This window comes from Podarcis tiliguerta, assembly GCF_965153285.1.
Source record: "Podarcis tiliguerta genome assembly, chromosome: 2".
In the NCBI taxonomy this organism is placed as follows: domain Eukaryota; kingdom Metazoa; phylum Chordata; class Lepidosauria; order Squamata; family Lacertidae; genus Podarcis; species Podarcis tiliguerta.
This window is the reverse complement of record NC_139535.1, coordinates 79,047,089-79,062,121: the sequence shown is the minus strand read 5'-3', so window position 1 is coordinate 79,062,121 and position 15,033 is coordinate 79,047,089. Positions and strand designations below refer to the sequence as shown.

The 15,033-nt window shown below is 41.7% G+C and overlaps 1 protein-coding gene across 1 annotated transcript in view; it reads right to left on the bottom strand.

Moving 5' to 3' along the window:
- LOC310672960 (phospholipid-transporting ATPase VB-like) overlaps window positions 1–15,033 on the bottom strand; it is a 52,048-nt gene that overhangs the window by 1,548 nt on the left and 35,467 nt on the right. The window contains exons 13-20 of the mRNA XM_083430704.1: window positions 12,310–12,494; window positions 9,841–10,156; window positions 8,799–8,875; window positions 7,960–8,085; window positions 5,660–5,860; window positions 4,881–4,961; window positions 4,689–4,793; window positions 4,048–4,235 (exon numbers count right to left, since the gene is read on the bottom strand). Coding sequence (XP_083286830.1) covers window positions 4,048–4,235; window positions 4,689–4,793; window positions 4,881–4,961; window positions 5,660–5,860; window positions 7,960–8,085; window positions 8,799–8,875; window positions 9,841–10,156; window positions 12,310–12,494 — 1,279 coding nt within the window. The remainder of the gene's footprint in view (window positions 1–4,047; window positions 4,236–4,688; window positions 4,794–4,880; window positions 4,962–5,659; window positions 5,861–7,959; window positions 8,086–8,798; window positions 8,876–9,840; window positions 10,157–12,309; window positions 12,495–15,033) is intronic.

Below are 15,033 nucleotides of genomic sequence, written 5' to 3'. Positions count from 1 at the left end.
CCGCGTCCCTTAGTGGTACCTGAGGTTAAGTACTTAATTCGTTCTGGAGGTCCGTACTTAACCTGAAACTGTTCTTAACCGGAAGCACCACTTTAGCTAATGGGGTCTCCTGCTGCTACTGCGCCCCTGGAGCACGATTTCTGTTCTCATCCTGAAGCAAATTCTTAACCTGAAGCACTATTTCTAGGTTAGCATAGTGTGTAACCTGAAGCATATGTAACCTGAAGCGTATGTAACCTGAGGTACCACTGTAATGCTCTTGGGTAATCATTTATGAAGACAATCTGCTTGTTACAGTGACCTTATAACACTGATAGGCCAGCCGAGGGCTTGGAATTTGTAGGAGGGTCAAATCAGCCATGATGTGATTTTAGGCTAGTCGCTTTCTTTTAGCCTGACCCATCTCACTTGGTTGCAGGGGAGGAGAAACCATGTACCCTGCCTTATAGACTTTGGAGGAAAGGCAGGCTATATGAGTGACAAATAATACAGAGTTGTTAGAGACAGGTTTGAAGATAGGAAGGTCCTTTTGTTGGCGGGAGGGATTGCAAAGGAGAGAAGGGGGCAAGGATACTGTGGGGCTGCCCTGTGCATGGAAGAGGGCTGTGGGGCAAGGTTCAGGAGCTAGTACACCTGCTGCATTTCTCTATGGGTCTCTGTGGTCTAGCTAGAAATGGTGTGCACTAAGGTAGCTTTGATGGGCTGGATGAGGGCCCAGGAATTGAATCCTGACAAGGCAGAGTGCTACAGTGTGGGAACAATTTATTTAATTAGTCATTAAGAAATGGATCTACTGTCCTTTGTCAAAAGGCCGCAGGGTGGTTTGCAACATAAGCAACACAAAAACATAAGAAACAATTATATCAGTGCAATGCACAATAAAAATGGCAACACCCAACTGTTCATAAAATACTGCAGTTATGGTTCCCCCTCATCCAAAAGCCTCCTGGAAGCAGTGTTTCTTAGGGCAAAGAGTGACAGTAAACCACCGCTTTTGATGTGGCTACACTCCCCTTGAAAGAACAAGTACATAGTCTGGGAATATTCCGAGATCCATCTTTGTCACAGGAGGTTCAAGTGTCCTCAGTGGTGTGAAGTACCTTAGGCCAGCTTTTGCCACCTGCTGTGGCTGTGTTGGGACAGAGATAGCCTGGGCACAAACTCATACTGTGATAACCTTCCATTCTGAATATTGAATTGTGCTCTGTGTAGGTTGACTCTTTGTATGACTCAAAATGGCAGCTACAGCAAAATGAGCAGAACAGCTAGACACATCCCATTGGTTCTGAAAGAACTGCACTGGCTGCCAATAAGATTATGATTTGAACCTAAATATCTGAAGGAGCACCTCTCCCTATGTAATCCCACTTGGATGTTAAAAGTTTACAACAGTGTCTCACCTTACACAGTGTAAGGTGATGTGAGGAAGGGCCTTCTGTGTGGTAGTGCCCAGGTTGTGAGACACCTTCCTCTCTGAAATTCAGCTGACATCTACTCTCCCCCCCCCCAATCACTGCCAGTGTAAAACATTCAAGCCTTTAGAAAATATTGAGGTCCAGCTTGGGCTTTTTAGAGACATTTCTGTTGCTTTATGATCAGCTGTAACTGAAACGTTATTTGATGTTATTTTAATTTTTGATTAATTGATTCTAGTTTTAAATGAAGTGTTGTGGTTCTCTACCATGAGATCTTAGGAAACAAGTGGGCTATAAATATGTCAAAAGAAATAAACAAACTGGTGACTGATTCCAGGGGGCCATTTTTGGGTGGAGGTAATTAGTTGAGTGGGAATATCTTTTTCCTTTCCTTTCCATGTAGTGAACAGCAGGAAAAAGTACAGGTTGTATCTTGTTTTGGCACCGCCGTTCAACACCAGCAAGCTAAGCAGAAAGTGACAATGCTTATTAGTTTTGCAGCTCTGGGTCATATTTGTAAATCATCGTATGGTGCTAACAGCCTTATGAACTAGTTTTCAGCACAGATTGACCAGGCCTGTGGGCAGAGCTAAATCCTTTTAGGAATGTAACATTATTTGCTTACACGCATGTGGCTGGCTGATCTGTGTAAAAATCAATTCCTAAGATAGTTCTCAGATTCTGCCTTGACTTGGCTTGTTTAGATTGTAAACTCCCCACGGGAGAGAATTTAGCACCCTCTGCTCACATGGCTTCTAGCCTTATTGCAATCCCTTCTTGGTTTGCCTGATAGCCACTAGTGTAAGAATAACTAGGTACAGAAATTTCAAAGCCAAAGTGGGACACAGTCCAGCTCTACATAGAGGGAGTAGAATAACTCCATCCTGCCAAGCTCCAGAGAACTAGAGTTCAGTTCTCATCTCTTCCTGCTCCACTTCATAGGAGATTTGAATGTGAGAAAAGCCCACCATGCCTGATCTTCTTCCTCCTATTTTCCCCTTGGGAAGTGATCATAGAGTTCTGATCCCTTACAACCCCTAGTCTGCTGCAGTGAGAATCAAATAAAAGGAGAGACTCCCAGGTCAGGGGTTGCTATCTAGCTCCTGCTTAAGATCAGGGTGGTATGTGGTAACATCACATTTCCTCATTACATGGGGAAATGACAGGTTGGAAAGATGGATCATGCCAAAGTCCCTGGTAATATCTTTGTATACATTCATTGACTGAAGTTGGATCTGGTGATAACCTATGGTTCATTATTGCATTAATGAGCCTTGTCCTTTAGTGACACAGTCCTCGCCTCCTTTGGTGCAGCCGTGAAGAGGAGGTTAGAAGTCTTCACTTCCAATTTTTGTTAACGGCAGTTTAGTGCTATGGGCTGCCTGAATCTAGCTCCTCTCCCAAGAGAGAAGATGACATGCACCACACCAGGAAACCTCTGTTGCTGTGGCTGCCAGCATGTTTTCACCCCTGCTCCCATGGTGGGGACAAAGAGAGCCTCCTAACATAAGCGGGGACTTGGACTTAGTGAACCCTAAACTGCGGTCAATCATAGATTTAAATATAGTTTACTGAAAAAAGTCAATTCCAAAAACCACTGTTTGTTCAGATTTAAACATAATGATAAACTGTGGTTAGTTGGTTTTTTTTAAATTAAAAACTTCCGATCTCCTCATGGGCCTGCTGGAGTATGACAGTCCAAGGCTTGCCCAAGCTCATTCAAGTAAGAATGAACCAATGTCTGAATGCAGCCATTGGCTCTAAATTCCATCCTCATACAGGTGGCACTTGGGAGTGCATCGCTGACATACAACTGTGGCAGGGCTCACACGGTTAATGTATGGCAGCTTTTTAACCTTCAGACTGCAGGGACCCTTGTGAAACTCCAGCCTGAATAATTATTTCACAATAGAGGAGCCGATTTCTTTTTTAAGAGAAAACCAAAACCAAAGGAGCAGAATACTTCGGAAAAAAGCTTTAATGTTCTCCTTCTGAATCTGCCCTCAAATCAATATGTGTTTATAGTGAGTGAATAAAGTAGGATAGATGAAGAACAAGATTTCCAAATCAAATGAGCAGAAGTTTCTGCTTCTACATGCTTTGCTTTCTCTGTCTCCTTTTCTCTCTCTGTATAGCAGTGGTGGTGAAGCAAACACTGTGCATTTGTAGTTGTTCTAAGGCCTTGTTGACAGCTGGGGAAAAGTTTTGAGACCTGACAGTTAACTAGATCCATATTCGAGTGCTGAAGAGGAAAGCACCAGAAAAGCAGTTTCCCCCTCTACTTTGAAATGCTCAAAGGTTGCCTCTCAAAGAACTCCATTACACAGCACAACCACAAAGCCTTTATGTTCCAGCCAAGGTACACAGACTTGATGCCTCCCGAACTCCAGAAAGAGGTTGTGACAGCACGAAAAGGAACAGGCTGTCAAGGATTTTAAGCCTCTCTTCCAGAGACCATCAGAAATCAGAAGAAAGTAGCTGATCAGAGGCACAGCAGGTGATGGGGAGATGAGAAACAGCACACTAAGTCTGTTCTTAAAGCCCCCTCCCACCATTACCCAGGAACTAGGTTGTTGCTGACCAGGACATGGTATTCTACCCAACAGGTACAAAAAGAAGCATATGTTCAAACCTTGGAAGAAGTGCTATGACTGGAGTAATGATGCATATGAAATAAAAGCTCGCCTGCGACATCTCAAACTCCGTAATCCAGTAGGGATTGGTGGGAGGGTTGCAGACGACACATGTGGCATTGTAGATGGTTGAGAAAATGAAGTACAGAAGAATGCTCACAGTGATTGTAATTCCATGGGACAGAGTCTGTGGACAAGATGCGAGGAAAGGAACCATTATGGCAGCAAGTTTGGTCACCAGGATTCCAGCACATGAGAAAAGGCAACAACGGCAAATGTTCATGCAGAAGCAGCCAGATATTGATTTGCGCATATATGCATATATATATATATATATATATGCGATTAACAAACTAGAATATTTTTCATTTATGTGGCAAAACATTTCAGCTTCTGAAACAAGGACAACCCCATTGTGCAAGTGGAAGTCCTTTCACAGGGCTTCCACTGATGAGACTCCTTAGCTGAATCCTGTTCTCTGTTTTGTTAATCACAATAGCATGTTTATTATTTTGGAGACTAGCCAAATCTTAAAAGGGATGCAGAACAAGCTAGCACAGGGTACATAAGTTATGACAATCATTTCTAAAAGCAGGCAATCAGAAAGCTATAATAGTAACTGAAGGCTTTATCTACATACCCATGTTTGAATTTCTAAAGCTTGGTGAAACAGAATAGTAAAGAGAGCGACTGTATTGATTGTTGTTCCAAAGCGGAAAATGTCAATATCAGAATCAAGATATGCCTGGAAAACAGAAATAGTTGTAGGCTTATTGACTGACACAATTTTTGTTTCATTAAGAGCCGCTTAGAGAGTGCCTTAAATACTTACTAGATAAGGGACAAAGAAGCAGATAAGGCTCTGATAAAAAGATTCCAAAATGGCAACCCAGAACGTCAGAGGCTTGTAAACCTGCAGCAAATCATAACATAAAGAGAAACACTTGATTTTCAGTCAGAGGGTTTTTTTTTTTTGTATTTAATGTGGCAGTTGAGTCCTCTGTGAAAAAAGAGAGTCAAAACTCTCCAGTTTCCCCCTCCTTGGGGAAGCCATCAGGGAGGAGAATAACTAGACTGAAAGCTTTCCTTTTACAGCACTGGGCTGTAAAAGCACCCATTCAGGCATAAACTGCGTGGGATGGCCTTCAGCAAGTCACAGTCCCCCAATTTATGTACAATGGGGCAATTGTGAGGATAAATGAGATATGGATGGTAAATAACTTTCAATACAAATAGTACCACGCACATGAAAAATAATAAATAACCTAAAGTTTCAGAATAAAACAGAATCCTATTGAGGTACTTTATAAAACCAGAGAATAGGGTACAGAACATTATGTTTTCTAAAATGCTTCTGAAAATTCTTATTCTTCACATATTTAGATCTCATTGCATTTCTTTTCCCAGTGCAAGAGAAGTCACCTGAAGTGACTGTAGACTGTAGCCAAAGTTCATTACAGTTTAGGTGGAGTAAGACTGCGCAGAGGGAGGCTGCTTAACCCTCCCCACCTTAAAATTGCCCTCCCCAAACTGCTTTTTCACTCACTTCGTTGAAGGATATGTGAAAAACTATAGGGACTTGTGAGGCTTCCTTGAGCAAGAAAGGTGTACCTCTGAGTTTTGTCCGCTCTTATAAAGACCAGGCAAGCTCAGCAGAGTTCCTGCAGAGACATCTTTATCCAGGACTCCAGAAAGTATTGGTGGCACAGAAGTGAAAAACAAGTTGAAGAAGATCATTTGCCAGTAGTCTATCATGGCGGCCCCAGAGAATGCACAGAAGAACTGGTACCAGAACAGCAGGTTGACGTAGGTCTGGTGGGAAAATGTTTAAAAGGCAAAATACATTAGCTGTTTGTGTTATTCAAGATATTTCCACGCACACTTTCTTACATGTGTACAGATGATAAGCCCCTAGAACACGTTACAGCCTGCGCTGTGACTCAGTTAATGCTTAAGTACTTTGATTTAAGGCAATTCAGTCCAAATGACTTCAAAAAATCCAAGTATTTGATCTTAATCAGGTTTTTGATCAGTCTGAGAAGCTAACTACAACAGAGCTCTGAAATTATTTTTAAAAGAGAAATGCAGCATTGGGAGTGGGGAATTTAAATAAAAAGTGAGGGAAAGGGTGCTTGACTGATATTTCTGTATGATATTATTTCCTCCTTTTTCTTCTCTCTAAATCGTCCCCAAGTTGCTATTCCTACCATGAACTTCTAAAAGTGTGTTTGCGCTACGTTTTGGACTACCATAGGCAGAAATTGTTGCTGGGGAAATTTAGAACGGGGAAGCAGCTGGTGGGTAAAAGGTTTGAGAACCTTTTGCACTAACACACCCACTTTCTCCTGAAGCTCCAGGGACAATGCACCCCCTGCACCAACCTAATGGCCTCCAGCAAGTGGGTCTTGGGGTGGGTGTGTTAGACTTGTTTTCTTAGTAGCAAACATCTGTTCAGTGGTACCTCAGGTTACAGATGCTTCAGGTTACAGACTCCGCTAACCCAGAAATAGTACCTTGGGTTAATAACTTTGCTTTAGGGTGAGAACAGAAATCACATGGCAGCGGCATGGTGGCAGCGGGGGACCCCATTAGCCAAAGTGGTACCTCAGGTTAAGAACAGTTTCAGGTTAAGAATGGACCTCCAGAACGAATTACGTTCTTAACCCCAGGTACCACTGTATGCAGTTAGCCTTATGTGCTGATGTCCAGGAACCATTTATTTGCTATTCAAAGGTTGTTTTCACAAATTTAAACTCTGCTCTTGGAACAGCTCTTCAGTTTATACATGTTCAACACCTTTTTTGAATAGAATACAGAAGTGAGAAAACGGGAAAAGGAGAGAATATATAGTGTGTGAGAGACCAAACTGCAGGTGGAAAGCTCCCAGTGCAAAAGAAACAACTCTTATGGATCTTGTTGGCAAAGAAGGCAAACTACAACCCAAATATTGCTGTTCCAGCCGACATATTCCTGTTCACAGGAATGGGATATCTAATAGAGAAGGGCGAGTTCATGTAATACCTACCACCGGATCATTTGAATAAGGTGGGTGGGACTGCATTAGACACAATCTTCACTGTATCTTCAAGACAGCACAGAGAAACAATACATAGAAAAATAATATCAAAAGGGAAAATGGAATCCACAGTGGATGAGAGGAGGGGGAAATGTGGGCTTTTGAAAAGGAAGTGATGGGAAGGGAAGACTCGTGAAAGGAGTTTATTAAGGTGATACCGCTCTGATAGTTCCCATGGAAGACTTGCTTCTCTTCTACTCCTTCTCAAACCTGAGCTTTGGATCTCTAAAAAGTGTGATGTTTCATGTTACCTCTCTTATGGAAATACATGACTTGAAAATGGAGGTGTGGGATGTGTATTCAACAGTGCTTTTTCATTATGTTGGTAAAGCTGATTACTGTTGTTGCTAATTGCTAGCATGTGGCTCTCATCAAATTAAGTGTATTGGCAGGCTTTTCAGCCTAATACAGAGCCAAGTCCCATTCCGAGTAGTTATAATTTAGTATTCTGTATGCAGAAACACAGCCAGGATGATACCTATGGTTGTCAGAACATTTTCCCCCTTAAATCATTATTATTTAAGATAGGGGATTATGACTTAGAAGTGTCTCCTTCTTAGCTTTTGAGGAAAAAATGGGAACAAGCCTATGTAGTCAACTTAAGGGCCAATCTGTTTTTATTGTGCCTTTTTATTGGATGGTTATTCATCATTTCAGGCTCTGAATGTGATTTTTAAATGGAATGTTCTGTATGGTATTTTTGGAGCTTGTAAGCTGCCTGGCATGGATCCTTAATCAGTACAAATATGAACCTTCATTGTCCTCATCATCTGTGGCTATGAGAAGATGGCATTCGCAGCTGGCACAGAGGCAACTGAAGATGTCTGAAACTTACCACATTTTTATAGAAAAAGTATATCACCAGCTTGCCTAAGCGGGAATAGCACCAATGCCCATGAACTAGAAGCAACTTCTTCAAGTGCTTGAATTGAGATATGGCAAAATCACTGGCCATGACAGCCTGAAACAGAAATGAAAAGAAGAGATTTATTTCCTCCGCTTTATCTGACCCCAAAACAAACCAAAGACAGGCAAACACCAACCAGCTGGGCAAAAGCAATGACTGGGAGGAAGTGCAAAATGTTTCGAGTTTGGCTTGATTTCAAAACTGGCTATGGTTTCATTATGAAACTGCAAGCGCTTGCCTTTCCAAGTCTGTCACAAGAACGTAATCACATAGAAGATGATCCTATTCCAGTAAGAGGATAGGAGCAATTTTGGATGAGATAGCCTGAAGTACTAGACACTTGGGGAAAGTGCTCAAGGATTACTATTTAATTCAGCAGTTTTCTACAGGCAGTGGAATCCTGTGTGGAGGCTGCTGGACATGGTGAGGTTTAAATCGCAACCTGCCTCTGGGTTTCCAGTGACTCAGCATCACTTCTCTGCATTATTGGGATAACAAGCGAGGCAGGGAACTGTTTCTAGCCCTGGACATTAGCATGAGGGACAGCGATATATTAAGTCAAGGCAAGCACATAAGCACTTTGATTAATTGTGAAGACAGGACATTTCACCTTGGTTTATTAGCATATTATGTCAGATAGCCATAATGATAGCTTACGTTCATGTTATACACAGAATACACCCGTCTATAAATTCTGAACGCTGATGACAAATGCCCCAGCAGTAGCTGCCAAAGACAAAGGAATAGACTTCAGTTATTATGTATACCTGCATCCCTTCTTGTCCTGAAATACCGATTCCAACATTAGCTGCCTGAATCATACTTACATCATTGGCACCATCACCTAAAAAAAGTGGGAAACAGCAATAGTTGAAACAAATCGTAAGTTAATGCAAAGGGCTATATTCAACATAGCATAAAGTTGCAGGTTCCATCTACAAGGATTTCTTCTTGCACAAATGCATGTTCTTCTGCTAAATTTGTTCTGGGTCCGCCCCACCCAACCCTCTGTGGCAGACTTGGGGATGGTGCAAGGTGAGGAGAAGGGGAGGGCACCCTATTGCACTAGTGGTAATACTTACACATGTGTTGAATACCACCCTTGATGTCAAATGATTAAGAAGCCAACTTGGGTTCACGCAAGAGGCTTGTTTCAGCCTGGTGGAATTATTGACTCACCCCCTTTTGAACAGCTGGATGCCCCCCTCACTGCAAAGGCATGTCACTAGCTGCTTTTAAAACTCTGTTTGGCTCCAAACGCACCTTGTCAAATGGCTTGGGGTCTACTGCTTGAGTAAATTAACCATATATAGCCTCTTGAGCTCATGAGTCGAGTTCCTCAATTCTTTGGAACTTGGCTAAAATGCTTCTACAAAGTTGTTGTGTTACAGCAATACCTCAGAGCTGTGATCAGTTAAATATTACGAGTAAGCCACTTTACACTCACACCTGACATCACATTTCAAACAATCTGGTATTGCTGAAGGCTGATTTACACATGCACATCACTTGACAACTTGCGCTTAGACATGCAAACAGCTGCTATTGACAATAAATGTGCATAATGGTAGATGAGGCGATATTTAACAGTTGGTGTTAGATCTGTGATGGTGTTAGATCTGTGATGGATGCAAGTTAGTACACAATGCGTCACTGGTTCCTCTGAGTAAATGGACATTAAACGAAGTGTGGCAGAGCAGGACATATTTGCCCCTCTGGTGTAGGATGCGAGATGGCTTTAGCGTTCACATTTCAAGCTAAATAGCAGCCAAGTCATGAGATCATGATGCTCAAATGGCAACTACTCACCTATTGCCAATGTCATAACTTTCAGCTGACCCCGTACAAGTTTGACCACCATGCTCTTTTGCAAGGGGGTACACCGGCAGCATAAAACTGAACGGCTGTACTTGCTTAGTTCCAGAAACTTATGCTCAAGTTGTCCCTGGAAAATGGTATTCAGAGTTCTTCCATCAACCACCAGACCAATTGCAGGATCTGCAGTCGCAGTGGTGGACATAGAAAATGGCAGCTTGATGCCAAAAACAGTCCAAGATATCCCTTGAATGCTTTGTGCCTTCTTCACTTCTTCCAATGTAATATCCAACAGTGATTCACAGGTTTCCTATGAAAAGAGAGTTGTGTAGAGTTGTATTCTCCATTGCACTATAAGCAGGACTTGTTCCATTATTAGAAAGTTTTGTGCTAACCTTCCCCCCCCTTTTTAAAAAGCCCACAGCCTTTCATTTTGTTTGAGTATCCCAAAGACTGGTGAATCTAAACCAAGTGTTGACTTACCAAAGCCTTCCAACAAGTCACTTTATCAAACGTTTGGTAATGATAATTTCAATTTACTTCTAATACCCTTTTTGAACTCAACTAAGTCATGACTTATCAATGCATCCATAATTTGTAGCTAATTTGTATTATACTAATTATTAGCTTGCTTATTTATTTATTTATTTAAATATTTATCTACTTCCATAAAACATAAAGCACCATTTAAAAATAATAATGAAAAATACAGATTTTCATTAAGGTGACTCTCTAATCAAAAATATAAATTAAACAGCTGCAAAGGCCCATTGGCATGCCCTTGTTTTACAATTTGAGAATTGCCTTGTTCATTTATTGTTCATAGGATATGCTATCCTCAGGGAATACACAGAAGTAATTTTAGTAAGTTGATAGCAAATGCATTCAAACCGATATCATTGCATGTATCTGAATAGACCATTGTACTGTATATAAATGTAGTAGCATAGCTGCTTTACGGTCTGATGATTAAATTGATTCACTGGAATAGGTGCTCAAAGTACAGTATTAGATGATAAAGATCCCATATCAGTACATTCCTTGTTTAGGGGCCCAATCCCAGTACTAGAAATAGATGGATCACTCTATTTCTGGTCTGTGTTAATTTTGGATGAATTCATTCATTCATGTCTGCTCTGTCCTGCTTCCACATTCATCTGCCTTTCTCTGTGCTTTAAATCTCCCTAAAAGCTAGTAAACACACATTTCAATATGCATTTTATCCCTACATGGTATTTAAATAAACATTTTATCTCACGTTTCTAAATGTATTTTATCACAAACTACATTTTAAATATATTTGGTATGCTTTTAAAGTTGAGAAGTGTACTGCACCCACTGGATAAGAGTAAAACCTGAAGGGTAAGGATGTTTTGGTCTGCAAATTAGTCTGGGAGCTTTGATCAAGTCAGAAATTGAATTTTCAGCACCACTGATAGCTCTGCCCTGAACTATACAACATGTGACCAGCCAAGCAACAGGTGCCTGTCACATAGGGGATGTCAAGCCCACAGGTGCTTGATACCCCCTTCCCCAGATTTCTGCAGTAAAAGGCAGACAGCACAAACCTGTGGTTTACTGGGTTGTTGGTGGTCCTTCAGATTTGGCTGCTGAGCTACATTTGACTTGGTGGGTCACTAGTTGTGCAGGCTTGCCATAAGCATCTCCTGCAGGAATGAATTAATTTTAACAGGGTAAAGGCAACATTTCCAGTTTAATTGTTGCCAGTGAAATGTTATCTAGCAAGTAGGCTTGCCACACGCTCTTATTTCATAGGACAGTTACTTATTTCGTATACAAATCTAGCAAGGGACAGATAGCAAGCTAGCAAAACCTCAACGCTATTTGGAGACAAGGCTTTTTACAAATTGCCAAATAAGTTTGAAATATTAAAGCCAAATGTTTGTCTTTCATGCCTATACAATCTTCCTGAATTCCAATAATACAGCATAGTACAGCTTCAAAAGGATCATTTTCCAAATAACAGTTTGACCCATGTTTTTCACTTTAATGCTGCATTAAAGATGAAGGAGGGATGCAGGTGGCGCTGTGGTCTAAACCACAGAACCTAGGGCTGGCTGATCAGAAGGTAGTGGTTCGAATCCCCACGATGGGGTGAGCTCCCGTTGCTCGGTCCCTGCTCCTGCCAACCTAGCAGTTTGAAAGCACGTCAAAGTGCAAGTAGATAAATAGGTACCACTTCAGTGGGAAGGTAAACGGCGTTTCCATGCACTGCTCTGGTTCGCCAGACGCAGCTTAGTCATGCTGGTCACATGACCCAGAAGCTGTATGCAGGCTCCCTCGGCCAGTAAAGCGAGATGAGCGCTGCAACCCCAGAATCATTCATGACTGGACCTAATGGTCAGGGGTCCCTTTACCTTTACCTTTAAAGATGAAGGAAGCTTGCATGGCAGATCATTAAACAAGTCGTCATAGAGTCCCTTGCAGGCCATTTGGACTCACCTTACTTTCAGTATTAATGGTAAAGACTGTGTCTCTTTGGTCCAGAAGTTTGCAAGAATATGCAATGTTAACTGCTGTTTCCTGCTTATCTCCAGTCAGCACCCAAGTCTGGATCCCGGCCTCTCTGAAAGCAGCAATGGCATCAGGCACTCCATCTTGCAGCCGATCTTCAATACCAGTTGCTCCTGGTAAAACGGAAGAATGGGGAACCAAGCTTTGACTGAGCATGCAGAGTGCACTTTGCATACAAAACTACACGGCACTGTTACAAACCTGCCCGTTTATTCACCTGTTGCAACAGTTGCTATAAAAGGTAAAGGAAAAGTAACTGAAAAGATGTAGGAAAGTAAGTTCATGCAGTTTTTCCGCTGCATTTTCCCTCAAAGGTTCTTCAGGGTTAGAAATCCTCAAAGGGGCAGACTCTGTCACAGAATCATTGTGGGTGGTGCTACCAGGCCCCAAGAGTAATTCACTACTGGGGATGTGCTATCATCCCGCTGATCAAAATGCCCATGGAGATCTTGAGATGAAGAACAAAATCAAGAAAGCATCCAAAAGAGGAGACATTGTAGAAATGGGGGACTTCAGCTACCCTCACACAGAATGTCAACGTATGTGGTCTAGCCATGACAAAGAGGTAACATTTTGAGAAACCCTAGAAGACTGTAGCCTACAACAGTTGGTATTGGAACTGACCAGAGCAGGGCAACCCTAGTCTCAATACTGAGTGGTTCCCAGGACCTGCTTCAAGAGGTAGGCATTGTTGAGCCAATTGGGAGCAGTGATCCTTCTCTGTTTCTGGGAACAGGTGTTAGCATGCAGAGTTAGTTAATTTGTTCCTACAACAGCCTTTTGCATGCGAGAAAAATAGGGAATCTGTTCTGTGTGCAGAACTAAGTTTAGATTCAGCTCATTATACACATAATTTGTGCCAGCACTTAAGCATCAGTGCGCAGAACTGCGCAGGTAGTAATCTTTTTGTTTTTTTCACCTGCTCATAATCACCAGATCATAACCTATGTCTTTAAAGATGTCATAGCATCACAAGAAAGATACAAAACTGAACTGAACATTGACCCTTTTGATTCACTAAACAGATCAGCTACTTGTCACATTAAAGAAAATAAGGAGGTTATATTACATTTCTTTGTTTGAGATGCTCAAAAACTAAGGTAAGAGGCTAAATGAATGCTAAAGGTAATTAATGACTGAGAGAGTAATAGCATCTCTTCTGCCAGAGGTCAGTATTAGATTATTTGCAGTGATAAATGAGAGCTGAGATAGGTCTGACTTTTTCATGCGCTTTATTACAACTAACTTAACTCCAAATGAAGTTGCCCTTTCCTGAAGACATCCTCTAGCCAGGGAAATCTGAGAGTTCTTCTGGAAATAGAAATCTGAGTGAATATTGCCACAATTTGTATGTTTGCCTGAGGTCAGGAATGGAAATCAATACAATAAATATTGAATATTAAAAAGCAAATTATTGCTTAGAGCATGGATGGCTAAAAGGTGGCAGAGGCAGTAGAGATTTATACAGGCGCAAGGGCCTTGCATTGTTTTGTCTGTACTCCTACTTGTTTTTCTGATAATGTAATGCTTCCTAAATTCTTGTTTCTGTAGCATAGAGACAAAGGCATCAAGGCATGGTGTGCAGCACATATGCACTGTAGCATGCACTCAAGTGACACTGTTTCATGCTGTGGGAATTTGGGGCACAATGACCCAGAAGACTGGCTACTGCTGACTTAAAGCAAACTAACAATTTTTTGGTACTTAAACTATGTCATTAACTGTACTTCTAAAGGATGCAGTTATTTATAACTCTAAAGCTCTGCTTAGAATACTCTCTGTTCCAGTGGCACATAGACTACATTTTCTAGTTCATACAACACATAGAAGTGGAGAAGGAAGAAGCTACAGCAGCAGGGTCAGTCCAAGACATTTTGCTACCTGAGGCAGATGACAAGTGGACACCCTTCTCCAACCCTATGCAGAGAAACTGATGGGACTGGTAGTTGGGATGGCATCCTCTGCTGCACCTGTGGACAACAGGCTGGGGTGTGTGTTGTAGTGCAGGCCACATGGCGCACACTGCTCTGTTCTCCAACATATTGCTGCTGCTCCCCATCCCTATCCCCTGCTGCCTGAAGTAGCTGCTTTGCTCTGCCTAATGATAGGGCTGGCTCTGGCCAGCAACATCACTGTAGGCAGGTAAGTTCTGTGAACCTCACTTTGTACATTACAATTAAAGTAATAAATTACTTCTGCAAAGCACACAAAATGTTCTAATTTTACAATGCATAACTGAGGAGAAAACTTACAGTGTAAGTTAAGGCTCTGCAACTGTATGTGTTTAAATGTATACAACATGCATACATATACAGTGGAAATGGATCAGATAAGACGAATTTAACTGAGTTTGTAGGAAATGCTATTGCATCCTTTCAAAACTCTAGCTCAAAACAGCAAAACGGTGATTGAGATAGGACAGAAGGTTCACCTAAGATGATTGCGGTTTTGCTTATAGGCAAGATAATGTATTCATGGATCAAGCATATATTTCACATCATGAACTCACTGGCAAGCTTGTAGATACTGTTGCTATCTACATACATAAGTATAGGTGGGCTTTGTATGTTGTTACATCAGGGTTGGGGAACCAGTGGCCTTCCAGATATTGCTTGGTTGAAACTCCCATCATCCCTGACCATTGGCTACACT